This window comes from Sander lucioperca, chromosome 17 (genome assembly GCF_008315115.2).
Source record: "Sander lucioperca isolate FBNREF2018 chromosome 17, SLUC_FBN_1.2, whole genome shotgun sequence".
Lineage (NCBI taxonomy): Eukaryota > Metazoa > Chordata > Actinopteri > Perciformes > Percidae > Sander > Sander lucioperca.
In genome coordinates this window covers 13,305,981-13,332,942 of record NC_050189.1, presented here as the reverse complement: position 1 = coordinate 13,332,942, position 26,962 = coordinate 13,305,981, and the positions used below count along the sequence as shown (strand labels likewise).

The following is a 26,962-nucleotide window of genomic DNA, read 5'->3' as shown; positions in this document are numbered from 1 at the left end:
ATTTATGGTCACCATTCATCTCAGCTCGGTTCGAGGCTTAAACCTCTTTATATACAGTACGCTTTTAATGAAACGTCAACAGAGATATTAAATGGGTAAAATCCCTTCTGGAACCAGAGGCGTTAAGAAAGTGGGCGGCCCCTGTTGAGCTCTGTGTTCCCATTAGTCTATATCCACGACATTTCATTTCCACTTCCACTTCCATTTCTTTTTGGCCTGTTTATTTTCTTGGCTAGGGAGTTTCATAGTTTTGGTGCATCTTTAAAAACAGGCTAAGCTAAAGTTGCCAATTTTATGGTCTTTGTTTCCATTCACACTGTGGTCTCAAAGAACAAAATCTAGGAAAATTGTCAAAACAATTTGGTGTTGTCTGGGGCTTATTATGTAAGGAAACCCATTACAGCCCAAAACAAATCAATAAATACACCGTTATACATTGTATGATACAAAATATCTCATTAGTATCTGTATGAATTATACGCAAGTCAATATTATTTCGATATAGTCGTAATTATAATTATGAAAAATGATACTTACACCAGCAGCAGACGATCTAAGAGGGTGTGAAGGATTATAAAACGACAAAGAATTAGTAATGTAGGCCGGTCCCAAACCTTTAAGAGCCTTATACAGAAGTAAAAGACACTGGGAGCTAAAACTGGGGTAATATGCTTTCTCTTTCCTGTTTTAGTTAACAGCCAGGCAGTAGAGTTCTGGATTAATAATAGTTTATGAATTGTTTAAGAAGACAGGTTAAGAGAGCATTAAGTGGTATATCTACCTTTGACTTCTGCTGCCCTCTAGTGTAGACGAGTAAGAACTGCGACAACATGCAGTAATCCTCCTGTCCTCTGAACTAGGGTGGCCTGTAATGACATAAATTATAACGTCACATTTCGTGTAAAGCAGTTAACTTTGTGATGATCAGCGGGATGTTTTTCCCACCAAAAGTGGGACACGGCCTTCGATTAATGACGCAGTGCCGCTCTGGTCAATGCCTCAGTTTGTAACAACTATAGTTGAAATAGTTGTTCATGAGGTTCAGAAGTTTTAGGAGTAAACCAGTATTCAGTAACTTACCATTTGATTCTCAGTGGAACTTTTCCAGAGTTGAATTCGTAGCAAAACCTGAACTGTGAGGCAAGTTCGTCTTTTGTGAAAAGCTGACAATAAAAACTAAAGCAAGACAAAAGAAAATAGACTAAAGGTGAAATAAAACCTGTGAGTTCCGTGAATAAATCGCGGCAGTATTTCCTTTAGGATTTATTTTAGCAGTGGGGGCAGGTCTGTCCGAACATCAACTGTATTTTTTGAGCAACTGAGGACGATGAGCTGACAGAACTGACAAGTTGAACGTTGTCCAATTAGAATGGACCCACCGCGGTGACGTTTTTGGTGGAGCTGTTCGTACAATAGTCGACTCGGAAGAAAGCGAACATTTTGACAATAAACTCCATCAACACAACAGTATGTGGAGTTAAACTGGACGGGCCCAATGACCTCTTAATAGTTCTACTTGTTGTTAAACTGGACGGGCCCAATAACCTCTAATAGTTCTACTTGTTGTTAAATTGCAATGTGAGCGGCAGCATTATGCATTATGTCGGCAGGATCATTTTAAAAGGTAGCCGCGACTACATTGTGCGTCTGCCCTATTTCTGATACCGTGGCGGCAGACATTTTGCTATGGCGCCACTACAAAATCAACATAGAGGAAACACTGCGCAGGTCGTCATGTGGCCGCTGTGGACAACTGTGTTGATTAAAACGGATCTGTCAGAGTGAAAAACAGTAAAGCAATTGTTAATTGGGGGGTGGTGATGGCGCAGTGGATATGACACATGCCTTTGGTGTGGGAGACCCGGGTTTGATTCCCACTGTGATACATCAACCAATGTGTCCCTGAGCAAGACACTTAACCCCTAGTTGCTCCAGAGGCGTGTGACCTCTGACATATATAGTATATGTCTATATATGTATATAGACATATATATATATATATATATATATATATATATAGCAATTGTAAGTCGCTTTGGATAAAAGCGTCAGCTAAATGACATGTAATGTAATGTTAATTCTTCTACTTGCATCACTTCAGGAGACTGTCTCACCCTAAACTGGTGCAGCTGTACGGAGTGTGCAGCCAGCAGAAGCCCATTTACATCGTCACAGAGTTCATGGAGCACGGCTGCCTGCTGAACTTCCTCCGGCAACGGCGGGGCAGCTTCAGCCTGGGGTGCTTGCTAAGTATCTGCCTGGACATAAGCGAGGGCATGGAGCACCTGGAGGCCAACGGCTTCATCCACAGAGATCTGGTAACCTACACGTTACTCTGATATTCCAGTCAATTGTAACTGAGAGTGGGTCTGGGGCAGGTTCATTCACAGCCCATTTCCAAAGGGGCGTCACCAATGGACGCCGCTCAAATGCCTCTGGGCGCAATTGGATAGACCTAAAACCAATCAGAACGATGTAGGAGATGACGTATGTAGAGTGACGGAAAAACATCTCAACCAGCGAGCATGTTGGTTGTGATTGGTGCCTCGATTTGGAAAAATTGGAAATGGGCTTGAATGGGCTCTTGGCCCTACGGACTCAAATTTGCCAGAAGTTTGTCAGGGTTTTCCCAGGCTAGGTTTTCTACCACAGGAACTTTTTAACCCAGAACGTAGAAACTTATTCAACAACTAACCTCACGTGGAGCCTTGCTAATATGGCTGGTTTCCACAGTTACTTTGACTTGTACTGCTGCTTGTAGCAAAGTCATGTTTTCCAAGCATGTCCCATCCTGAAACAAAAAAACAAGTAAATTACCTGAAAATTCAGTTGTATGAAAGCTTTGTCTTGTGTTTTAACAAATCAGTTTAAGGCACAAATGTGTACATATACCGTTAGCAACTTTACCAACCTTTGTTGTAGAGGGTCCAGATTGTAGTTTTGGCTCCTTCACCAAAGTTTAAATATTTTTGGTCTGTAAAATGATGTGAAATTTGCAAAATTGTTAGATGGATAGTCAGAACTTACTACAATTCTTCATTAGAGAAGAATGAATTAAGCGTCATGCAACACGTTTCGATTTGTCTTTCGATTTTAAGGTTGTGATTCCATTCACTTCAACAATTTTTTTTGTCCGGACATGCGCAAGTGAGCGGGGGTGGAGATAGAAAAAAAATATTGGAATCGTAGATTCCGCTTTTGATTTCAATACTCGATGTAAATTGACAATTTTTGGTTCAGAAAATCACGACACCTTAATTGCAATCCATTTTATAGTTGAGACATTTCACAAAAAAACACAAATGTAAACCTCATGGTGGTGCTAGAGGAGAAGTCAGGGGGTCACCACAGTCGCTGTGATTCATTGTCTGTGCACCGTGAATGTCTGTACTAAATTTTGCGCCAATCCATCCAAAACTTTTTGAGATATTTCAGTCTGGGCCGAAGTGGTGGACATTCCTGAAGCTACGCTGCTAGTGTGTACTAGTACAGCAAACTTAGAACTGCTCAATACAATAAGACTTTTTTTCTGTTTCTCTTTTCCCTTCTTCACCTCCTCTGCAGGCTGCCAGAAACTGTCTGGTGAACGACTCTCTGGTGGTGAAGGTGTCTGACTTTGGCATGGCCAGGTACAAACTTAATCCCAACACATTTACATGTTTATCTGTCGTCCTTTATCTAGACTGTCTTAAAACCAAGCGTCAACTTCGGGGTCTGAAAAGTGAAGCCAATGCCGAAGCTCCTTAAAGCTGCATTCTATCTAAATTCCAGCAGGGGGCGACTCCACAAAGAAGTCTGTTTCTATATAAGTCTATGAGAAAATGAGCCCACTTCTTCCTTGATTTATTACCTCAATAAACGAGTTTATGGTCTCAGTCGCTAGTTTCAAGTCTTCTTCAATACAGCAGGATGTTAATATTGTATATTATGGTCCCATTTATTTTAAAATAGACGATAAAGCAGGAGATGCTTTAGGACCTGTCAATCTGGACAGAGGCTTAGCAATGCTAACACTGTGGACATTAAAATAGACTTTAACTTGTTTTTGGGTGTTGTCCATGTTTTCATCTTAAACGCTTAACCCTCTCACTGCATCTTTGTTAATCGGAACCTTTTGCTCATCTAAAAATGTCTTGTTCAGCGTTCGGTAGCACCAAAGCTCGCTAGCGTTAGCTGGTAACTTATGTCAAAGTTTGCCAGTACCTGGAGGTCCGCTTGGCCGAACTCCGCTGAATGACTTGATTCAGAAGTGTTAAAAATTGGCGAATTTGCAAGCGCCATTGCAACCATAAACAACACTGGCTTAGCTGCGTCATCCTCCCCACCCTCTTGTCCAAATATGGTCACTTCTGGCTCCAAAACACCAAGATAGTGACGGTCAAAATGCAAACTCCTGGCTTCAAAACGGCCGTCCACAAACCAATGGGTGATGCTTATGCTACGTCCATTATTTTTTCAGTCAATGCCTAAAACAAGGTAGAAGGATTGGCTATTCCTGTCACATTTAAATGTTGTTGTGTGTTTTGTAGGTACGTGTTAGACGACCAGTACACCAGCTCGTCCGGAGCCAAGTTTCCAGTGAAGTGGTCGCCTCCTGAAGTCTTCAACTTCTGCAAATACAGCAGCAAGTCGGACGTCTGGTCCTTTGGTACGCACACTTTAACATCAATAAATCATCGAGTATAAACATCACAATTCTATCAGCCTCTTTTTGCACATTTTACAACTTATTTGCAACAAACTAAAGCCCACTTTAGACCAAAGATCTGCAGGTTGAAACTTGCAACTACGTTCGAAAGTGGTTTCAATGTGAATCTTTGGTGTGAACTGGGAGCTCGATGGTGTTTTTAAGCCCCCAACCCCCAAGCACCTAACCCTAACCATTGCCTAATCGTAGTGATGACATTGGGGGCTTAAAACACCAAACTGGGAACACTTGAAAGTTTTGACAATAATGCTCCCGACTTATTGAAACCTCTGTCGTTTGTGTCTCCAGGTGTGTTGATGTGGGAGGTTTTCACTGAGGGCCGCATGCCGTTCGAACAGAGTCAGAACCACGAGGTGGTAACCTTGGTTACCAAGGGTCACCGCCTCTACAGGCCCAAAATGGCCACGCCCGCTATCTATGACATCATGCAGATCAGTTGGCATGAGGTGAGAACCGTGAGAAACAACATGCTACTGTGTTTTTATTCTAAATACACTGTATGAAGTACTGTTAAATATGGCACCCAATCATGTTCCATCAGTAATAATAAAAACAAAATTTACATTAATTTTAGTGTCCAGTTGACCTGAATTTTGAATTGATTTAAGCTGAAAAATGATCGTTGGGATGACAGTAATTCGATCCATTGATAACAAAAATACTGATTGTAACATGGTTTTCTTCCTCCTCAGTTTCTAAACAAAACTATCCATCCCATTATTTACTAAATCCACGGATATGGCCCGAATGCTAATAGCTAATAATGCATGGAGAATTATTTAAAGCAGATTTGTGAGATTTTTTTCCATTTCTGGTTTTGTCCTTTGACTTCCAGTTGCTATTACAGGCTTTTATGAACACTGATAGCCCCTTAAAAAGTTGCAGTCCTGATCTGTTTACAAGCGGCAGATGTCTACACAATGCGACACATTCCAACATCAGTGGCAGACAGGGGGCCCTGTCGTGCAGCGCATAGCCCGACTCAAGTGTCTTTGATAGTTTAAGACCGACGCAGTAATGTCAATTTCCCGTCCAGCGCCCGCGTCGTTTAAATAGCAAACGCACCTGCGCCCATCTTTGCGCCCATGGGCGTGCTGGTCTTACAGGGAGGTGTGTTCAGGTGCACTCTGGGCGTGCTGGTCTTACAGGGCGGTGTGTTCAGGTGCATTCTGGGCGTGCTGGTCTTACAGGGAGGTGTGTTCAGGTGCATTCTGGGCGTGCTGGTCTTAAAGGGAGGTGTGTTCAGGTGCATTCTGGGCGTATTGCTATCTTGAGGCAGCAGGAAGTGATCGCGCCATTGACCAACAAAAACCTGGTCTAAAGTCAATAACGCAGCATTTCATTGTTATTTTAACAGCAAATTAGTAAAATGCACCTAGGCTTATGCACAGCGCGCCCACTATGCTTGTTACACACACAGGGACGCACGGCAGCACACAAACATGCAAAGAAGTTACAAATAAAAATATTACGGTGCAAATCCACTGTCATTATAGCAATGCGCCAAGGTCCAAACGCGTCTGGCTTTTAAAGGGAATGGGAGATGATCGCTGATTTGACCTAACCAAATTGCAACCGTTTCACAACGTTAACGACGTGTTTAAAACTGCATCGGTAACTTTCTCTAGATATGACGAAGGAAAACACTCCTACGGTTCGTGTTAGAGGGGATGAATAAATGACTTGCAAACTTTGGAGGACTTGTTCTCATAGGTTACAGTTCAGGGACAGCTTTGAATTAGGGCTGGGCAATATATCGATATTATATCAGTTTTTAATACATCATTTATGACTTTTGTTCTCTGTTTCAGAGACCCGAGGAGCGCCCGTCATTCGCTCAACTCTGCCTGATGATCTCCGACGCTCTCGAGGGTGACACCGCTCCCCCAAACTGATCACCTGACCAATCGGCTGCTTCGACCATGTTGGCGCCTAAAACTCCTGCTCCGTGGAAAACCTGCCATTCCTTTTACGGTGTTTTGGCAGTTTCTGTCCAAAGTACAGCACAACAACATGGAGAACACGGTGTAATGGTTCTTACAGCGTCTGGAACTGACCAATCAGATGGAGAGGATGGAACCAATCACACCAGCTGGAGTCCCACTCATCCACCAATCACGTTTATTTATCCAATCAAGTCACCGGTAACAGCTCACAACCCCCCCGACATGAAACTGAAGCTGCGTCCACTTCACAAACTGCACCTCATGTTGGATTGTTTTTTTGGACGACTGTTCCTGTTTTTGATGACGAGTCCGACACCAACATTGATGGACAGCGATGTAGAAAACACATAACAGGCTCTTGTTAAAGGAAATATTAGCTCAGTAATCTTCAAACAAATGTTTCACCTACCTGTCCGTGGGTTTGGCCTCTAAGTCAGACATTAGGCTAATGGCGCTTACCCACTGCTAGTACCAGCTCTACTCGGCTCTACTTGACCACGGTGCCCAGTTCTCCATTTTCCATCGCAGATTTAGTCCCGCCTCATGCGTGAGGCGAGCACGGCTGGTCGTCATCTGACCTAACGCGACACACACACACACACACACACACACACACACACACACACACACACAGAACATCGAAGGTGTGTAGTGTTTTTGATTCTCGGCATGTGGCTGTTTGCCAGAAGACACATTTTTTTTCAAAAGAAGCTGGAGGCAGCAAAAAAAACACACCGCTGGCTAAACTATTTAAAAATGGCGGGTTTGTTCGGGACACCCCCGTCTGTCGCTATAGCAATGATAGCAGTGATGATTCTCTCCGACCAATCAGTAGTCTGCAGGTTTTCACGTCACCTTTTGGTTTCGCCTCAGCTCGCTTGGAACCTCGACGGAGGTGATACTAAAAAAAGTACCTGTTGGCAGTAGGGATGTAACGGTATGGAAATTTAACCTCACGGTTATAGTGACCAAAATTATCACGGTTTTCGGTATTATCGCGGTATTTTTTAAATATATAGGCAAAACCTTATCAAAAGTGCAGCTTTTAACATCAAAGGAACAAGGGTTCAGCATGTACAACAGCTTATTTGTCAGGAACATTTCCAGTAGTGCAGGTTTAAATTATACAAATCCAAACATTCAAGCTAAGACATAAAGAACAATGTGTAAACAAATCAAAGAAACCGCCATGATCCAAATCCGGCCTCTCGCAAATTTTGATCCGGCCCGCATATCAATTTATGTTCACAATAGATTTTGGCCCGCCTTGATGTGAGCCAAACCAAAATGACGGGAAATTGTTTTACAGACTGCAGTTGTGCGACACTCAAAGCAGAATTTGGCAGATTTGCCGACTTTGAGGCTCAGAAATTGCCATAGAACCAGAGTTTACATATTCAGGCTGTGAAAAAATGATCTTTGATTTGCTAAACTCTGTGATAAACTCTATGATGGCTAAGGAACTTTTTTGCTGACTTTTTAGGGCTTTATGTCGACCAAACTGTTAGTGAGAAAGCTATTTGAGACACAAATAATACAGTCATGTCAAACATGTCTGGCCCTTAATGTGATTCTCATTTTCCATTGTGGCCCTTAGTGAAGTTGAGTTCGACACCCTTGTTTTAAATGAAAACTGTAATTATTATCGTCAACATTTTTATCATGGTTTACCGTTACACCTGTAATCGTTACATCCCTAGTTGGCAGGTACCAGGGACTTTTTTTCATAATGGAAAACCAAAAAAGCTGAGTAGAGTCATTAGAGAGATACCATGTAATGGGAAAAACGCCATAAGTGCTTTGGTGTTGATCTGCCAACGTTAATGAAAACGTATCAGATAACAAAAGTACATCAAGACACAACACACAGAATGAAGGACTCGGCTGTGTGAATTGTTCCTGTAACATTTAAGGAATGACCTCTGTTTCTTTGATTTGTTTTATTCCACTGTCTGACAAATTTACCTTACTCCCATCACATCCTGCACAATAATATTAAAAGTACTGTAGAGTGAACGTAAATGATTGGGGTGTCATTAAGCAGTTGATAACATCGTCATGGAGAAGAACACTTTGATTATGAGTGGAGTACAAGTATAAAGTATATAGCATGAAATGGAAATAATCAAGTTTTTTGTAATACAGTTCTTGAGAAAAATGTACTTGGATCATTAAGTTGACATGATGAGGAACTTTGAAAGCACACACAGTTATAGGACATAAATAAATGTTTGGTCACAGTGAACAAAAAGTCGAGACCCTGATTTTCTGCTGCAACGGTGGAGGGAAACAGGGGTGTCGGACTGGTGGTGGAAAGGGGACTGAGTAGCCAGGCCCCTCATATGAGGAGGGCCCAAAAAGATGCTAGAATGAATAGCTGTGGATGTGGGGAGGGGCCCAGTGAGAATGCCTTTCTACAGGGCCCAGAATATTTTGCTACGCACCTGGAGGGAAAGTCCAAAGTGTACGTCTGCAATCAGGACTTCTGTCACTTTTCTCAAGATAGGTGAAATTTTAAATAAATATTGCTGGAGCCACACCTCCACTAATATTAAAACTCAGACCTCCTTCACACAGTTTGTGTTAAATACTAACTTGGATTCTGTTTTGGGCAGATTTCACCAATCTCATCTAAGAAGGTAAGTTCTTATTGGTTCTCAATTTTTCGATTAGTTGTTAAGAAAATTAAGCATCGCAGTTCCCCCCAGAGCCCAAGGTGTCGTCTTCAAGTGTCTTGGCTTGTCTGATTGAAAAAGTCCAAAATCTAAAATAGGATATTGAGTTTAAAATTATTATCCAACAAATCCTAAGATTGGAGGTGTGGGAACAAACTGATTTGTGGTATTTTTTGCTTGCAATCAGCTTCCAGAGTTTCTTTGATTTATGCTTAATTTAAACAAAAAAGTGTTTTTTGTAATAAAAAAAAAAATTTGAAGATCACGCACTCTGCTCTTTGTGTTTGGGTCCCTCTGGATCTTCGTCAAGAGTATTTTCAACAATGATTACAACAATGCTCTTAAATACAAGCGGAACATTATGTATTTTTTTTTTTTAAAAGATTACCTTTTGGGCATTTTTAGGCCTTTATTTGGACAGGACTGCTTAGACATGAAAGGGGAGAGAGAAGGGGACTGACATGCAGCAAAGGGCCACAGGTCGGAACTTCTATATATATGGGTGCCCGCTCTACCAGGTAAGCTAACCAGGGGCCCGAACATTATGTATTTAAGAGCATTGTTGTAATCTTTGTTGAAAACACTCTTGATGAAGGTCCAGAGGGATCAAAATGTTTTTCTGAACCGTGATGCTGTAGCAAGAGCAGAGTGCGGGATATAACTTTTTCTTAAATCTAATTTAATCTAGTCTTAAATTCTAAGCTATTTTGTGTAATTTAAAAAAGAAAATCTAAATTGGCCTACTAATAATAAAAATGTTTATTCCTAGAGCACTTTTCAAAATCCACGTTACAAAGTGCCTCACAAAATAGCTAAACAAAAAAAAAAACACCAGGTTTTAAAACTATTTGGTGTATAAAAACCTGTACAGTAGGGCTGGGCGATATGAAGAAAATCAGATATCATGATATTCTTGACCAAATACATCAATATCGATATTGCGACGATATTGTTGATTGTTGGTGCATTCACAAAATATTTTTCAAGATGAGATTTTAGATAAATAACCAATTATGTGGTAAACAGTTTCAAGTGAAATTATAGAGAAAAAACAAATCACAATGAGAAAATTAGGTATGTGCTTGTTATCAATTTAGACAACGTAATTGTATATCACGATCTCTCGATATATGATTTCATCACGATATGGTTCCACTGAAAGATGATAAATTATCATATTGAATAATTGCCCAGCTACAGTGTAGGTCAGAACAGGATACACATTTCTTAAAAAGAATAGAGTTTAGAGGCTCTTTCGTGTTCTTTTTTCACTTGAAGTAAAAGTTAAGATAAGTTTGTTAAGTGATTGTTATGACCCCTAGGCCTGTGAACATGCACGCAAATAATGTAATTTAATCTCACGGAGGAGTGTTGGCTCTCACTGTTTGCGTTCGAATGATCTTTTGTTGCTCGCTGTTCCACTTGCCCGTACAGAATTGGGAAAAAGGGCTTTTGTTCACTCAGCCCCCCACACATGGAACATGTTGCAAAAAGACTGGAAATTGACTGAATTACTTTCATTGAACGCTTTTAAGTCCAGATTGAGAGCATTTGAGTCGATTCTTTGTAATTGTTTTTCATAATGTATATGTAATCGTATTGTATGTTTATAACTTTTTTGCTGCTTCTTGGCCAGGACTCCCTTGAAAAAGAGGTTTTTAATCTCAATGGGACTTTTTTCCTGGTTAAATAAAGGTTAAATAAATAAATAAATATTGATGTAGTTAAATACTTAACATACATAAAACTCTTAGGTTAAAATTAGCCAAAAGAAGCTTCCATTTTACAGGCTTCAAAGATTGTTTTAACATTGTATGTCATCTAGAAATATATAACACAGAAGGCCAACCTTTTATTGATGAGGTAGACAATAACAAACCACACACCAGTTAGTATATCGCCAACACACTTTAACAGAACCACAATCTACATCCTCCAAAATCCTCAGTCAAAATAAGCTAGATGTCCAGCTGGCTTGGTCATACCCACGGGTGTATAGTGTATTGTAGTGTGTGATGTATGTTCTTCATGTTATGTCTGTCGGTGTCTGATGTAGGGACTATGTGTTTGTATCATATGTCTGATGTGCTGTCATGAAGTGCCTTGTGACTGTGCCGCAAACTAGGGCTGGGCGATATGGCCTAAAAATAAAATCTCCGATTTTATTTTTTTTAATTCGATTTACGATTTTTTTTCTGATTTTCCCCCCTACATAATAAAGCGACCGCTTCGGTGATTGTTCTCCACCAGATTCATCTTTCCTGTCATATGCGGTGCCTTGTGCAAAGGATTCGGCTACAGTTAGCTGTTTTTTAGCTAAGGTTTGTTGGTCACTGCGGTTTTGTTCGTCTCGGAGAGACTGGCATTTTTCATATTCGGCTGGATGTCTCTGTTTCAGGTGTTGGAATAGGTTTGTGGTGCTGCTGCCTTTGACTGTGATGGGCTTTAGACAAATGTTGCAGCGTGGGGTCTCTTGCTCCACGTCTGTCGCAGCAAACCCATACCAGTTCCAAACAACAGATGATTTTATTCCTTTCTTGGGAACAAACTTCCCACTCTCACCGGTAGCCATGTTGTCGCTTGCTGTTGCTGTTTCATGTGTGCTATGATGTTGTTGTTGTTGTTGTCGCTTGCCATACTGCTATGTGAAACTAACGCTACGGAAGCTCAGGGGAGCCAAAAATGCGCCATTACACAAAAACTCGATTTACTTATTTTTTAAATCGCCCGCGACAAAAAACTCGAATTAATTCATTCAATCGATTTTTCGCCCAGGCCTACCGCAAACCCAAATGCACCACTGGGACAATAAAGTTATCTACTGCTACAGCTGGGGCAATATTAGGCAAAGCAATGAGACGACGAACTAAAGTTATTATGGGCTAGAATCTTTTACTGAAGCAAAGGTACTATACTGTAATATCACAGTGTAGAAACACGGCTACACAAGTAAAAAGTCCTGCATTCAAAATCCTTCTCAAGTTTAAAAAAAAAAAAAAAAAAAGGTATTAGATCTGAGGACGTCTTCCTGGGCTTTGGGAAACACCGATCGACATTTTATCGATCAAAGAACTAATCGATTACTCGAGAAAATAATCCACAGATAAATCCACAATGCAAATAATCATTAGTTGCAACCCTACTCAGAATGACAACGAAATTCAATTCAATTCAATTTTATTTATAGTATCAAATCATAACAAGAGTTATCTCGAGACACTTTACAGATAGAGTAGGTCTAGACCACACTCTATAAAGCCCCAACAATTCCAATAGTTCCCCCAAGAGCAAGCATTAGCAGTGGCTATTGCGACAGTGGCGAGGAAAAACTCGCTTTTAGGAAGAAACCTCGGCAGACCCAGGCTCTTGGTGGGCGGTCTCTGACGGTTGGGGTTATGACACTAAAACTATACAACCCAAGTAACTGAAATCACCTGTTTACGATTATAATCATTACTATGGCATGCTATAGAGTAGACCTTTTTCACGGCAGACATGTTGACGTGTCAGGAAAAGCAAAGGTGTATTCAAACCCATTAATGATGGCTGCATTCCACTTAGGAGAGGCCCTGGTGTTGTGCATGCTGACTCACTGAAATAGCTTACTGGGACACTTGATGGAATTGAGCCGTCGTTAAGGTTATCAATTTCTGCTGTGCTTTTCCTACTGTGACAAGTCAAAATGTCTGCTGTGAAGAAGGTCCATTGCTGTTCTTTTTTGTTCAATTAAAGTGACACCAGTCATAAATTGCTTCACAGTCGAAGCAAATCAATATAATAGTCAAGTAAACAAAGCAAAGATAAAACGGCAGGTAAAACAATAGAAGGAGAACCATCGAAAAATGGGAGCGGCAGATATAATCAGTGTGCAGCAGGTGTTTTTCTTTTAGGTACTGATTAATGATGCTGTGGAGGTCATTCATTCTAAACTAATCAACAAGGACGTTTTTCCCAGGTTCAATCCTGGCTTCCCTCCAGGAAAGGAGGAAGGTCTGATTTTCACAGAACATAGATTAGATTGGAGTAATCTACTGTACTCCTGCCACTTAGAAAGAGGCAAACATTGACTGATGTTTCTACTTTTACGTTACATGATTTAGGTAGAGTAGGAATTTGGCATAAACAGCATTACTAATCTTAAAACCTATTTTAGTAAAGTTCACAACACAACTTTTGCTTTATTGATTTGCCTGAAAAAGACAAAAGTTGAAGTTATTTTAAAACCCTAAAATATTTGGGGCTTTTGAGAAAACATTCAGAAGGCAAGGCCCTTCGCTCCATCCCTGAATCTGTTGCTGGTGTGGTCTGTTCCTTCTACCTGTGCCCCGTCTCTCTTGCCAGCTATGCTTCTTGATATTTATCTATAACCCTGTGTGCATCTAAGTACCCGCCACCAAGTGTCCAAAATATTTACCTGCCAACAATAAACCAACCTAAAAGTCTCACGGCAGTTCGTGAAATGGTCACGTAATTTAATCTATTGATTCGTGTACACGGACACGTTTATCTCGTTTTTATTGTGGTGGTCAGCATGTTTTTTAAACTAATGTATTTCAGTGGGAAGCATCTTTCGTGGTGGATGGGTCAAACAACACAGGACTTTCACCCAGGAGACCGGGGATCGTGTCCCGCGTGTCACGTTTCCTTTCCCCGTTCTTCTTTTCCGTAACCCAACCGTCCCATTGTTCTCCCGCGTCTCCCAGAGACTGCGGATCGTGTCCTGGCGTGTGACGTGTCCTTTTCCTAAATCCAACCTCCATATAGATGCTTCCCATTACGTGCTGACCACCACGAAAAAAATGAGATAAACGTGTCCGTGAGACCGTGTTGAATAAACATACATGGCGTATAGAGTCATTTCTTCCCCATTTAGTGTGAGACTAGGCTATTTTAACATGTTACACAAACTCAAATTCTATGCTATGTTTGACAATTCTTTGTTTTCCTCTGAGCAAAACAATACCCAGTAGGTGACGATGACTTCACTAAAGAGATGGCATCTCCTGCCCCTCGCTGCCTTCCTCTTCATGTCCATCGATCCTACAGTAACCGAAGTGGTGAACTCAATGTCAGACTGTGGCGAGTTTCTTCTTGATGGAACTCCGCCACACATCCCGGGCATTTTGGAGGACGGCAAAATTGTGAACCCAGAGAGATACAAACCCATGTGCCAGACTTACAAGAACCAGAGACGGTTTGTGACGCTCTACGACACCGAGAACAAGATTCCAGTGTTTTCTGCTTACAAGTACAGAGGAGAACAAAATATTGAAAAAACACGCAGACCGTCTTCTTGGCAGACAGAGCCACAGGTATGTTTTTCTGTCTCTTTAATGAAAATACAATCATTAATGAAACTTTTTTGTGATCAGTGCTGGAGGAGAAACTAGGATTACCTCTCAAAGTTGTTTTAATCAATTACACATTGTATTTTTCAACAGAAAAGGTAAAATGAGAATTGTTAATTTCCCCTTTTAAAATGATAAATAACATACAAATCACTGGAATTTACTAAATCTGAACTGTCACGTTAAATCAGATAACCGTGGTTTGGGTTACTTTGGGAATCAAAATAAATCTGCAAACAAATACCTTTCTGGTAGTTTATTTTATCATAGCAATATGAGTATCACTGACTGAGCCTTTCAACTTTTGCAGCTTGAAGAAAGAAACACCAACAACATGAGGGATGGCATATACTTCAACCAGGCCATTAATGATGATTATAAAATAAAGAAGAAAAAAGTCAGAGTCTATAATAGGGGCCATTTATTTCCAAATTCTAATGCATTTGATTTAAATGAACAAACCTCAACGTTCACCCCCGACCTGACACCACCATCTTTTTTTTCCACCCCTTCTGAACCCCAACCAAACACCCCCAACCTGACACCAACACCTCCATTTTCCACCCCTTCTGAACCCCAAACAAACACCCCCAACCTGACACCACCACCTTTTTTTTCCACCCCTTCTCAACCCCAAACAAACACCCCCAACCTGACACCAACACCTCCATTTTCCACCCCTTCTGAACCCCAACCAAGCACCCCCAACCTGACACCAACACCTCCATTTTCCACCCCTTCTGAACCCCAAACAAACACCCCCAACCTGACACCAACACCTCCATTTTCCACCCCTTCTGAACCCCAAACAAACACCCCCAACCTGACACCAACACCTCCATTTTCCACCCCTTCTGAACCCCAACCAAGCACCCCCAACCTGACACCACCATCTTTTTTTTCCACTCCTTCTGAACCCCAAACAAACACCCCCAACCTGACACCAACACCTCCATTTTCCACCCCTTCTGAACCCCAAACAAACACCCCCAACCTGACACCAACACCTCCATTTTCCACCCCTTCTGAACCCCAAACAAACACCCCCAACCTGACACCAACACCTCCATTTTCCACCCCTTCTGAACCCCAACCAAGCACCCCCAACCTGACACCACCATCTTTTTTTTCCACCCCTTCTCAACCCCAAACAAACACCCCCAACCTGACACCAACACCTCCATTTTCCACCCCTTCTGAACCCCAAACAAACACCCCCAACCTGACACCAACACCTCCATTTTCCACCCCTTCTGAACCCCAAACAAACACCCCCAACCTGACACCAACACCTCCATTTTCCACCCCTTCTGAACCCCAACCAAACACCCCCAACCTGACACCAACACCTCCATTTTCCACCCCTTCTGAACCCCAAACAAACACCCCCAACCTGACACCAACACCTTCATATTCCACCCCTTCTGAACCCCAACCAAGCACCCCCAACCTGACACCAACACCTCCATTTTCCACCCCTTCTGAACCCCAAACAAACACCCCCAACCTGACACCAACACCTCCATTTTCCACCCCTTCTGAACCCCAAACAAACACCCCCAACCTGACACCAACACCTCCATTTTCCACCCCTTCTGAACCCCAACCAAACACCCCCAACCTGACACCAACACCTCCATTTTCCACCCCTTCTGAACCCCAAACAAACACCCCCAACCTGACACCAACACCTTCATTTTCCACCCCTTCTGAACCCCAAACACCCCCAACCTGACACCAACACCTTAATGTCCCACCCCTTCTGAACCCCAAACAAACACCCCCAACCAGACATCAATGGCCTTCATTCCAACTTCTGAACCTGAATCACCCCCAATCAGACATCAAAGATCTTCAGTTCTTCAGCTTCTGAACCCACAACAAACACCCCCAACCAGACACCAACAACCTTCATTCCCGCAACTTCTGAACCCCAAAATAACACCTCCGACGTGACGTCAATGGCCTTCATTCCTGCAACTTCTGAACCTGAATCACCCCCAACCAGACACCAACAACCTTCATTCCTGCAACTTCTGATCCCCAAAAAACACAACAGGTCAGCACCTTAACATCTCCACTTATAGTGCTCTGTCTTCTTCAGCTCCTTCTTCAACCTCGTACGTATTATGCACATGCATATTTTGTATATTGTTTTTCTGATAACTGATTAATAGCTAGACATGTACAATCATACTGCACGATTGAAATATACAGAGCCAGTAGAACAAGGGCTCGATGCATTTTCTTAATTAAAATATAACCTTGATGTTTGGCTTAATCTTAACAAAGTAGTTTGATTTCCCCAAACTTGACCATAATTCTGTGGTTGCCACATGGTGAAATTGCATTAAAATGTTTTTAAATATCGTGGCTTTTAACCCTCCAAAATGTTGTAATTTGTCATTTTTGAAGAATTGTAGTCCTGTCTTGATTTCTTAAAACTGTTCTACAATTGCTTTGCATGTTATACATAAAATGAATTTAAAATGTTTTTCTTTTATAAACAGAATTGTATTGGTTTTCAACAGAAAGCACAGCAAACATGTTTGTTAATGTTAATTGTACTTTTTTTTTTTCATTGCCCCAAATCAAAAATATGTCTCAAAGGCCTTTAAAATCTGTACAGCAGACACCCAATGAGAAAAAAAAATGGAGTCAATGCATGGTTGAATTGTTGTTTAGCTTTTTATTTGTGCAATTTCTTTTTCAATATTCATGGATTGATTGACTTCATGGAGTGTACTTTGAAGGTGGTATGTTTGGCATGGCTTCAGATGGCGATTAAGAATGTCAAATACTCTATATTCAAACAATATAAATTAAATAAATTACACAAAACCTGTGAATGTAAGTTTTTTAAATCACCAATACCAATGCACACAATGTTCATCAACAAGCTCATCAGGTCGGCAGTGCTCAAGTAGGAAAACTTTGATACATTTATAGTTTTTCCTCTACAATCGTCAGCGTAGCCGTCTTTGTCGGACAAGATCTTAGCGTGGACCTTTGGCTTGATGAGGTGCGGAGCAACACCCATCTGCAGAGCCTCCTTCACCACCAGTGGTATGTTTCTGTGGGAACCTCCTCGTTCTCCCTGGTGCAGAACTACAATAGGATTGCTTATTGATTGCAAGTATTGTAAACGTTGCATTGTTTTTTTTCCAATGCATTGGTGTCCAAGTGACTAATGTGAACAAAAATCTTTTAAATTGGTCCAGTATTGAGCGAGAACGCTGTAACTGACAGCCGCGAACTGGGCTGCAATGTAACATGTCATGGAAAAGAACACTTTCATTTTTATTTAAGTTAATTTGGGCACAAATCAATTATCAGCTTTGGTAAGAGTTTACAGCCATGCTAGCATGTATTGAGGCAGGGTGGTGCTTTGAGATAAATAGTAATGCTAACATGCTGAGGTCTACATAACAGTTACTTAACAATATGAACTACATAGTTCACCTCCCTAGGTTCTCTATCGTCCCAGAAACGGGTTTTCTATTGCATGGTGTTAATGAGAGGGAGCGCCCGAAACATAAAAGCATATCAATACACACACGTTCACAACAAATTAACAAAAAAGTGTTTGGATTTTTATAGCCCATGAACGGATACAAGACACTTGAATAATACTGTTCAGGAATTTTCAGAACGTTTTATAACCTTTTTTGCTGTTTTTCGTTCCACGTCCATTGAAGTCTGTTTGCTCTGATATGCTTTCAATTTTTGGGCGCTCCGCTATCCTAACTTTATCTGGGACCAAAGAGAGCCTAGGGAGGTGAGTACTACCAACAATTGTTTGTTTTTTTGGGTTAACTATTCCTTTATGAATATTGTATGACTGAAAGTAAGCACATCCTCTCCTACACTGTCATAATCTGCTGAATGAACAGTATGATTCACACTTCTTTCAAAAGCTATTTTGATATTTGAGGAAGTCTGTCTGGTTTCTAGTGCTGTATAAACACCATAAAAACACAGTTTGGATGATTTCTGCAAAGCCTGTCCATAAGCTGGTAAGTTTTTCTTTGAGTTTATTGCCATGTTTACACTTAATTTTTATATGTTTTAGGAGTTTTTTTCCTCACATTTGGCATCGAAAACATTGACAATTCTCATTTGCAGAAGCACAGCTATAATTTGTATAATTACATGAATTAAATGTTTATTTTTAAGTTAATATAATGAGCATCTTAAATTTGACTATTACGCTGCAGACATGATCTGGCTCTCGACTTGACAGCTTTATTTCTCAGCGTATTCAAAAATTCTTTTTTGTTTTTAGAACAACAGAAAACTTAGATTTCACACAAAATGTTTGGCTTCCTTATTTTTTTGAGTATCATAAATATCACCATAGATATCATGACTCCAAGCTTTAATTTGGACATATTTGAAGTGAACTAAAGTTAACTCTACTTGCTGTTAAACAAAATAGATACACAGACTAGACTAGATCAACAATTTAAAGTTTAAAAATGTTTATTTGGGTAATTTGTTTAATCAGTTTTGACATCTTTTTCTAGCACGTTCATGAAGAACTACTTTTTTTATGTACTTATGTTTTCCCTGCTTTAGATTAACTGAATAAGAATGTGTTGACGCCTGTTTTATTATCCATCTGTGGTTGAAACAACAGACCCCAGGAAGTGCGCCAGGCTTTGAAGCAAATTGAACATAGCAGCCAAACGGTGGATTTTTAACATCAAGTGACGTCCTCTGGCCTAAAAAGACTTTTCTTATAGACTTTCACTTAGAAATGTCCATTCCACCCCATTACAGACAGAATACCAGCTGAGATCAGTTGCATTGTTTTTTTTTAATCAGGGCAGCAGTTTCCAGATTACATTGTGTTTACATAATTGCAAAAGGGTTCTCGACTGTTGTAGAAAGAAGTGGCTGATCTTTAATGCAATATCTACATTACCCATTATCAGCAATCATTCATCCAATGTCCCAAAGACACATTCTGTTTACTAATCTGATATCATTTTAAAAGGCTAACTGAGAAAACATTGGAGAACCCTTTTGCAAATATGTAAGCACATAATGTAATCTGGAAACTGCTGCCCTGACTATAAAAACAATGCAACTGATCTCAGCTAGTATTCTGTCTGTAATGGAGTGGAATGGAAATTTCTAAGTGACCCCAAACTTTTGACCGGTAGTGTACATGGTACAATAAATAATCTGAAAATCAGTGGATACATATAGTATTTTCAAGCATCCCAACCACACACCCGACATGACTGGTTCCACTATCAGAATTTGATCTATTCGGTCTGATAACATTTGGAAAGTTTGGAAAGAGCCTGATGATTAAATCATTCAATCCCCATTTAAGTTAGCAGAGCGGTAAACAGGAAGTAGCCTGTCTCTAGTGCGTCTGCTCTATGGGCCGCACAGTGCCATGTAATGTTTGTCTCCATGATGGCTTCATGCCCCACTGAGCAACTCAAAATAACGTAGCAAAATGTTTTATTGTACCGAAACGCTGGTGCGTTTGATCAATCTCTGACACACCCACCAAACAAGAAACAACACCTCAAAGCCTGTTCCACACCGTCTCTCTCCTCTGACTGATGAACTTCCGGGAAATTTGAGATTTGCTCTGCAAGTCCGTCTGGCCAAGGGCCCATTCAAGCCCATTTTCAATTTTTCCAAATCAAGGCACCAATCACAACTGACGAGGCGGGCTTTACACAATGACGATAGCTCGATGGGCTCTGCAACATGCTCGCTGGTTGAGATGTTTTTCCGTCGCTCTGCATACGTCATCTCCTTCATCTCTCTGATTGGTTTTAGGTCTATCCAATTGCGGCCAGAGGCATTTGAGCGGCGTCCGTTGGTGACGCCCCTTTGGAAATGGGCTGTGAATTAACCTTCCCCAGACCCACTCTTAGTTACAACTGAGAAGGGTCTGGTGTCAACCAGGCTAAGGCCAAACAACAAATCGATTAATCGATTGTTTTTTTAATTGATATATTGGAACAATGGACTGATCTCTCGATAGTGACAATAATCGTTAAGCCTGGTTCACACGGCAGGATAATTAGGCCGATTTTAGCCCCGATTCCCCCCTTCCGACAATCTTAAGGATGCTCCGATTATGGTAAAATAATCTGATCAGATATTCCTGCCGTGTGTGGCGTGTTAAGACTGCTCTCGTCTGCTCGGAAGGACGTCGGGACCGCTCCCATCTCAAATCGGGGATATCCAACATGTTGGATTGTTTTGGCCTGATTTCTCCTCGTGTGTGGTGTCCCCCGGGGACAAACGAGCACGCAGCCTGTGGACTGTGGCGTGTAGCCAATCAGAAAGCGAGGTGACGAGGCGGCGAGGAAAGCACCGGGAAACAAAATCAAAACAGCCGGCGGCACGGCGCACCAGAAAGTCCGGTGGACGTCGGAGATAAGTAGAGCAAGTATAGTCCATGCTCGCGTTGTCTCCACTTCTTTGACCATCGCCTTTTCTTTTGACGGTTTTTTTCAGTTAAAAACAAACTACAAATTATCGCCACTGCATCCTCTTCGTCCGCCATGATTGTTTACTCTGAAGTCACATTTGATCTCGAGGAGATTTTGCGAGATTTCCCGTCTGACCTGGGAATGCTCGGGAGTCAAATCGGTTCGTGTGTGATGTGTTGATTTTGCTGTGTGCTGCGCACCACACGCTGTACGACCAAAACTGTTAGACCCGTGATTTTTTATCGCCGTGTGTGGAGTCTCTCAGTATCGGATAATCGGCCGACAATTTTAAAATCGTCCTGTGTGAACCAGGCTTTAGTTGCAGCCCTAATCACAACAGATAACTCTCCTGCTGTGGTTGAAACTGGATAAAACAAACTGTATGTGTGATTGCAACCTAACTCAACTATATTGTTTTTGTTCCCCCGTCCACCTAATGATACACAGTGTTTGACGATGACATCACCGAATACGTGGTATCCCATCGCTGCCTCCCTCTTTCTGTCCATTGTTCCCACAGTGGCTGAAGTGGTAAATTCGTTGTCAGACTGTGACCAGTTTCTCCTCGAGGGAACTCAGCCACAGGTCCCGGGCATCTTGGAGGGCGGGAGAATCCTGAACCAGAACCGATACAAACCCATTTGCCAGACTTTTGAGAATGAGAGACGGTTTGTAACTCTCTACGACACCAAGAACAGGATCCCAGTGTTTTCTGCTTACAAGTACAGAGGGGGAGTAGGAAAGAGACCCGCAAACGACTGGAAGATAGAGCCCCAGGTGAGTTTATCAACCCCCCCAATAATCCAAACTGACCAGTGCATCTCCCCCCAGAAAAACCTATTATGATTTAATTTAAATAATTAGACATTTGCACCATACATTGATGCAGAAAATTTTACCAGAATGCAGAAGTGTTTTCTTGCTCATAATTTCAATTTAGCTCAGAAGTGGAGATCTCAACCTCCCCCCCAATGTTGAACCCAAAGTTACACCCTTGATTTAGTGAGTAATTACGACACGGAACGTAGTGTATGTGGGATTGGGTCAAAATAAACTAGTGTGTGTTCATAGTAATGAAATTTGGATTGTAACTTAGACTAGGGCTGAGCAATTAATCACATTTTGACCGCAGTTTCAATCTCGCTCAATGATGTTTTAAGCCCCCAACATCTCCTTCCAGGCAGCGCTGCAACTGCTGACTTCAAGGAACCTAACCCTAACCCTAATCCTAACCATTGCCTAATCTTAGTGCCTTCCAGGCAGCGCTGCCTGGAAGGAGACGTTGGGGGCTTAAAACACCAATAAACTTCAATTCAATCTCTGCTCCTAACGATCACAAAAACAATGTAATCGAGACAATTATTTTGCAAGTTACGTTTGTAAGTAAACTCTTACTTTGTCTTGTGTTCAAGATTAATAACACAAATATATTTTGTATGTATGTATTTTATTTATGACCGGTACTTGTTTTCAATAGATTGTAAAAATGCACTGCAAGTGTTGATCTTATTTTGGGTTTATTATTTAATAATATTAAAACATTTGACTATATTTTTATATTATTTATTACATTACAAGGGGTATTCAAAAAGTTCAATTAAGGTAAAGTTCACAGTTCAAGTTGTTTGTGTAACAGGTGCAGATTGACGACGGAAGGATGAATCTGGTGCCACATATTTTAATTAAAAAACTCTGTAATTTAGTAATTTGTAATTTAGTTTCTGTAATTTACAGAAAAAAGACAATATAAGTTGCACTGTAGTTTCCACAAGCCTAATGACTGCCGACCTTAGCAGACGCTTTTGCAAAACTAAGTAAAACTCACGATAGTTCTTCCCCTAGAGTTCACTCTGCCATTTACTGGTCAATGTCGCCGCCTAGTGGCGAGGAGTGCAACTGACTTAAACACTGCTAGACAGTCTTTCTTGCTGTAACTACATGCATCTTAAAATAACAAAAATAATGAATAGGCGAGAAACTAAACTGTTCTAAATGGTATGGGGGGGTCCTATGAACAACATATACTCAATATTAACATATTAACCTCAAAACCTGGCGCCACATTTGTAAGTTGTTGTGTTGATTTGTTGAACTGTTTAATTTCAATAAATGCAACATCTTTCCAAAAGTCAATCAGTAATTGTACAATAAATGTGATTATGATTTTGTCTATAGTCCTAATTTAGACTTTAACTCTTACAGCTTGAGGACGAAGATGACAAGAACATGAAGCTCGGAGACAAAAACGAGACCTACGACCACCAGGCTGGGACCATAGATTACAGACGCAATAGAGCGTTTGACAGGGGCCACTTATTTCCGAGCTCTCATGCGTTCAACGGGTCCGACAAAATGGCCACTTTCACCCTGACCAATGTCGTCCCACAAGCAGCCAGATTCAACCAGGGAAGCTGGAACAGAATGGAGACGTGCGTCAAATGTGTCATGGACAAATACTGCAACGGCAACAATGGCGTTATCGAAGGCTTTGTGGTAACCGGAGCCCAGCCAAGCAGCAACAACATCCTCAGAAACAGGATAAATATTCCCACCATGCTCTGGTCAGCGTTCTGCTGCTACAGCGCCAACATGAAGATGTGGCTAGCGAGCGCACACTGGGCCGACAATGTTCCCCCTGAAAACAAATATCTGCAGACTAAGACTTTGGAAGAACTCCATAAAGAACTGAGATTAGATGACTCTGAATTTAAAGTATTTCCTGGAACGCAGTGTCCGCTCCACACAACTGTTACTGAGTTTTATCCAAAAATTCTAAACTGCAATTGCCCCCCATCCATTTTACCCACTTCTGGCCCTAGCACTTCAACTTCTGCCCCTCTTACGTCAACTTCTGCCCCTCTTACTTCAACATCTGCCCCTCTTACTTCAACTTCTGCCCCTCTTACTTCAACTTCTGCCCCTCTTACTTCAACATCTGCCCCCCTTACTTCAACTTCTGCCCCTCTTACTTCAACTTCTGCCCCTCACACTACAACTTCTGGCTCTCCCTCTTCAACTTCTGCCCCTCACTCTAAATCTGGCTCTCTTACGTCAACTTATGGCCCTTTTACTTTAACTTCTGCCCCTCACACGTCAAATTCTGGCCCTTCCTAAGGCCATTTTATGCTTCTGTGTCGAATTGATGGCATACCCCCGCAGACCCCTCTGCGTCTACGCCGGACCCTACACCGTAGCCTGACGTGCACCTCTCAAAAAATGTAACTACACGTCACAGCGACGCACGTCTCTCAGCCGTGGCTTGGTAGCGTTGCATTCCCCCCCCCCCCCCGACTCATTTCCTGGTTCTCCTTCTCCATAAACATGAAATCAAGGAGAGGGTTAACTTCTCCTGCTAAAGATGTCTCAACGTGGTCAGAAAGAACAGGGGAGACACTTTGTTTCTCTCACTATGACTCTAGAGTCAGTACTCGCTACGAAGCTAATCGCCGTCACTCTCTCACTTCTCCCTCTACCACACACTCCCCCCACTTACGTAGGCTACGGCAAAAGCGCTGCGTGGAGCCTCCGCAGAAGCATAAAACGGCCTCTAGTCTACATCCGTACCTCTCATCTCCACATCGGGCACTCTCCCTACAACATCTGGCCATTTCTCCGCAACGTCAGGACTTGCAACATCTACATCTAGCACATCTGACCCTCTCACACCTACAACATCATTTCATTAATTTCCATTATTTAATAGCATTTCATACACTGGGATCTGACAGAACCTTGTTATTCATTAAGTATCATCACTGAGTCTTCTGAATCAAAACTCTGCCTGTCTCATCCTGACCCGTGATTTATGTGGTGCCCTTGACGTGGCCAACTATATCTGTAAAGTCTTCTTCTATTTTGAGTGTTAAAATTAGACAAATGTAGCAGTCACAGTCCTGTTTTGTAGTGGAAAGTGTTGTTCTATAGTTGGACCACCAGGAGGCGGCAGTGGGAAGGTGGTTGTACAAACTATAACTGCCACTGATCCAACTATTAAACCCCAAACTAACTCAACTACCCAGACATCAAGGACCTTCATTCCTGCAACTTCTGAACCCCAAACTAACACAACAGCTCAGCACCTTAACATGTCCACTTATAGCACTCTGTCTTCTTCAGCTCCTTCTTCAACCTCTTACGTATTATGTTCATGCATATTTTGTATATTGTTTTGCGGATTCATGATGAACAGCTAGACAAGGTACAATCATACTGGACGATGCCAATGTCCAGAGCCAGTATAAGGACTAGCTGCATTTCTTAATGAACATGTAACCTTGACGACAATTTATCTTAACCAAGTAGTGTGATTTACTTAAACTTGATTCTAATTCTGTGGTTGCAAAATGTTGAAATTGCATTAAAATGTATTTTAAAAATCTTGGCTTTTAACCCTCCAAAATGTTGTGATTTAATGTAATGTTTGAAAAACTGTAATCCTGTCTTGATTTATTAAAACGTTTCTACAATTGCTTTGCAACTTATACATAATTAAAATCAATTGGAATCATGTTTTATTTATACAAAATATTTTTGGTTTTCAACAGACAGCACAGCAAATCATTCAGTGAATTGTACATTTTATTTACATAGGCCAAAATCACAAATATGTCTCAAAGGGCTATAAAATCTGAAAAGTAGACACTTATTGTTTAGTTGCTAGCTTTTTAGTTGTGCAATTTAATTTCCAAAATGTATGGATTGTCTTTGACGGAAGGCAATAAAAACGGCTTTCTTTCACATTACTTCTCCAGATAATATGCTGGAAACTCCAGCAGTGCACGAGTAGGAAAACTTAAATACATCACACACAGGATTTACATACACACAGGTTCACAGGATTTACATGTTCAGATCCGTGAGAAGCTCACTGATGTCAGTGTAGCCGTCTTTGTCGGACAGGAGCTTAGCGTGGAGCTTTGGCTTGATGAGGTGCGGAGGAACACCCATCTGCAGAGCCTCCTTCACCACTGGGCTCTTCATCATCAGGGCCTCCTCCAGCTGGTTTGTTTCCATGGGAACCTCCTGGTTCTCCCTGGTGCAGAACCGCAATATGATTGCTTATTGATTGCACTTGTTTTTTTTCCAACATGGACCCTATTTTCTAATGCATTGGTGTCTAAGTGACTAATGTCAACAAAAATTAAAAATAAAAAATTGGTTAAATATTGTGTCAGAACGCTGTAACGGACAGCTGCGAACTGACAGCTGTGACGTTAATGGGCAAATGTGCATTGACAATTTCTGTCCACAAAAAGTTAGTTTAGATTATTATTGCAAGTGTTTGACAAAATAATGTAAAGGATTCCTACAGAGATAGTATTTTGTGTTAAGGAGGAAGATCCTTTTTGTTTAACATGAAATAGCCCCAAAATCCCCATCACCAAACCCACCAGACTCCATTCAAATAACAGCACTTTTAGCGTGTCTAGAGCCAGCATATTTCACATGTAAATGGGTAAATTAAGAGTTTATTTCAACCAAACATAAACTCCAACTTTTGTACTCTGTGTGATAATATTTTTATGTGCAATATTCCTCCATTATTAGTTGATTAGTTAAATTAGTTGATTTAGGCCGCAGATCTGAATTGAAAATCTTTCCCAACAAAGAATCATGCAAAAGCACTGTAAATCTTGTGTTTACCTGAAATGTGCTCAAATGTTTTTGTGGAAATAAATCATTCAGCATGAAAAAGCATAAAAAAAGACTAAGGGCGTTTTCACACATACCTCATTTGGTCCGGACTTTCAGACTTTTCAGTTTGATCCGAACCAAAATTAGAGGTGTGAAACCTCCCCCGGACCACGGTCCGGATCAA

General features: G+C 41.2%; 2 protein-coding genes across 4 annotated transcripts in view; both read left to right on the top strand.

Annotated features, from left to right (window-relative positions):
* Window positions 1-7,219, top strand: part of tec (tec protein tyrosine kinase) — a 32,469-nt gene extending 25,250 nt beyond the window's left edge. For 2 of the 3 annotated variants that reach the window (XM_031314516.2, XM_035994121.1), the window contains exons 14-18: window positions 2,102-2,318; window positions 3,565-3,629; window positions 4,530-4,648; window positions 4,997-5,154; window positions 6,520-6,732. In XM_031314516.2, coding sequence (XP_031170376.1) covers window positions 2,102-2,318; window positions 3,565-3,629; window positions 4,530-4,648; window positions 4,997-5,154; window positions 6,520-6,603 — 643 coding nt within the window. In that variant the 3' untranslated portion in view covers window positions 6,604-6,732. Of the gene's footprint in view, window positions 1-2,101; window positions 2,319-3,564; window positions 3,630-4,529; window positions 4,649-4,996; window positions 5,155-6,519 lie in introns of all 3 variants that reach the window. The other variant, XM_031314515.2, reaches the window with a different exon arrangement.
* Window positions 7,220-8,324: 1,105 nt separating this feature from the next.
* LOC116060771 (mucin-17-like) lies at window positions 8,325-24,338 on the top strand. Its single transcript, XM_035994254.1, has 6 exons — window positions 8,325-9,293; window positions 14,297-14,641; window positions 14,988-16,397; window positions 18,607-18,693; window positions 21,592-21,921; window positions 23,347-24,338. Exons 2-6 carry the CDS (start codon window positions 14,306-14,308, stop codon window positions 24,256-24,258), a joined length of 3,075 nt encoding a protein of 1,024 aa, XP_035850147.1. The 5' UTR covers window positions 8,325-9,293; window positions 14,297-14,305; the 3' UTR covers window positions 24,259-24,338.
* Window positions 24,339-26,962: the final 2,624 nt, after the last annotated feature.

Excerpts from the sequence above, each read along its gene's own strand:
- LOC116060771 (XM_035994254.1), top strand. The coding sequence starts at position 14,306 with ATGACTTCACTAAAGAGATGGCATCTCCTGCCCCTCGCTGCCTTCCTC. Across the intron at positions 16,398-18,606 it reads CCACCCCTTCTGAACCCCAA|TTGAGGAAGTCTGTCTGGTT; the intron begins ACACCCCCAACC and ends CTATTTTGATAT. Across the intron at positions 21,922-23,346 it reads ACTGGAAGATAGAGCCCCAG|CTTGAGGACGAAGATGACAA; the intron begins GTGAGTTTATCA and ends TAACTCTTACAG.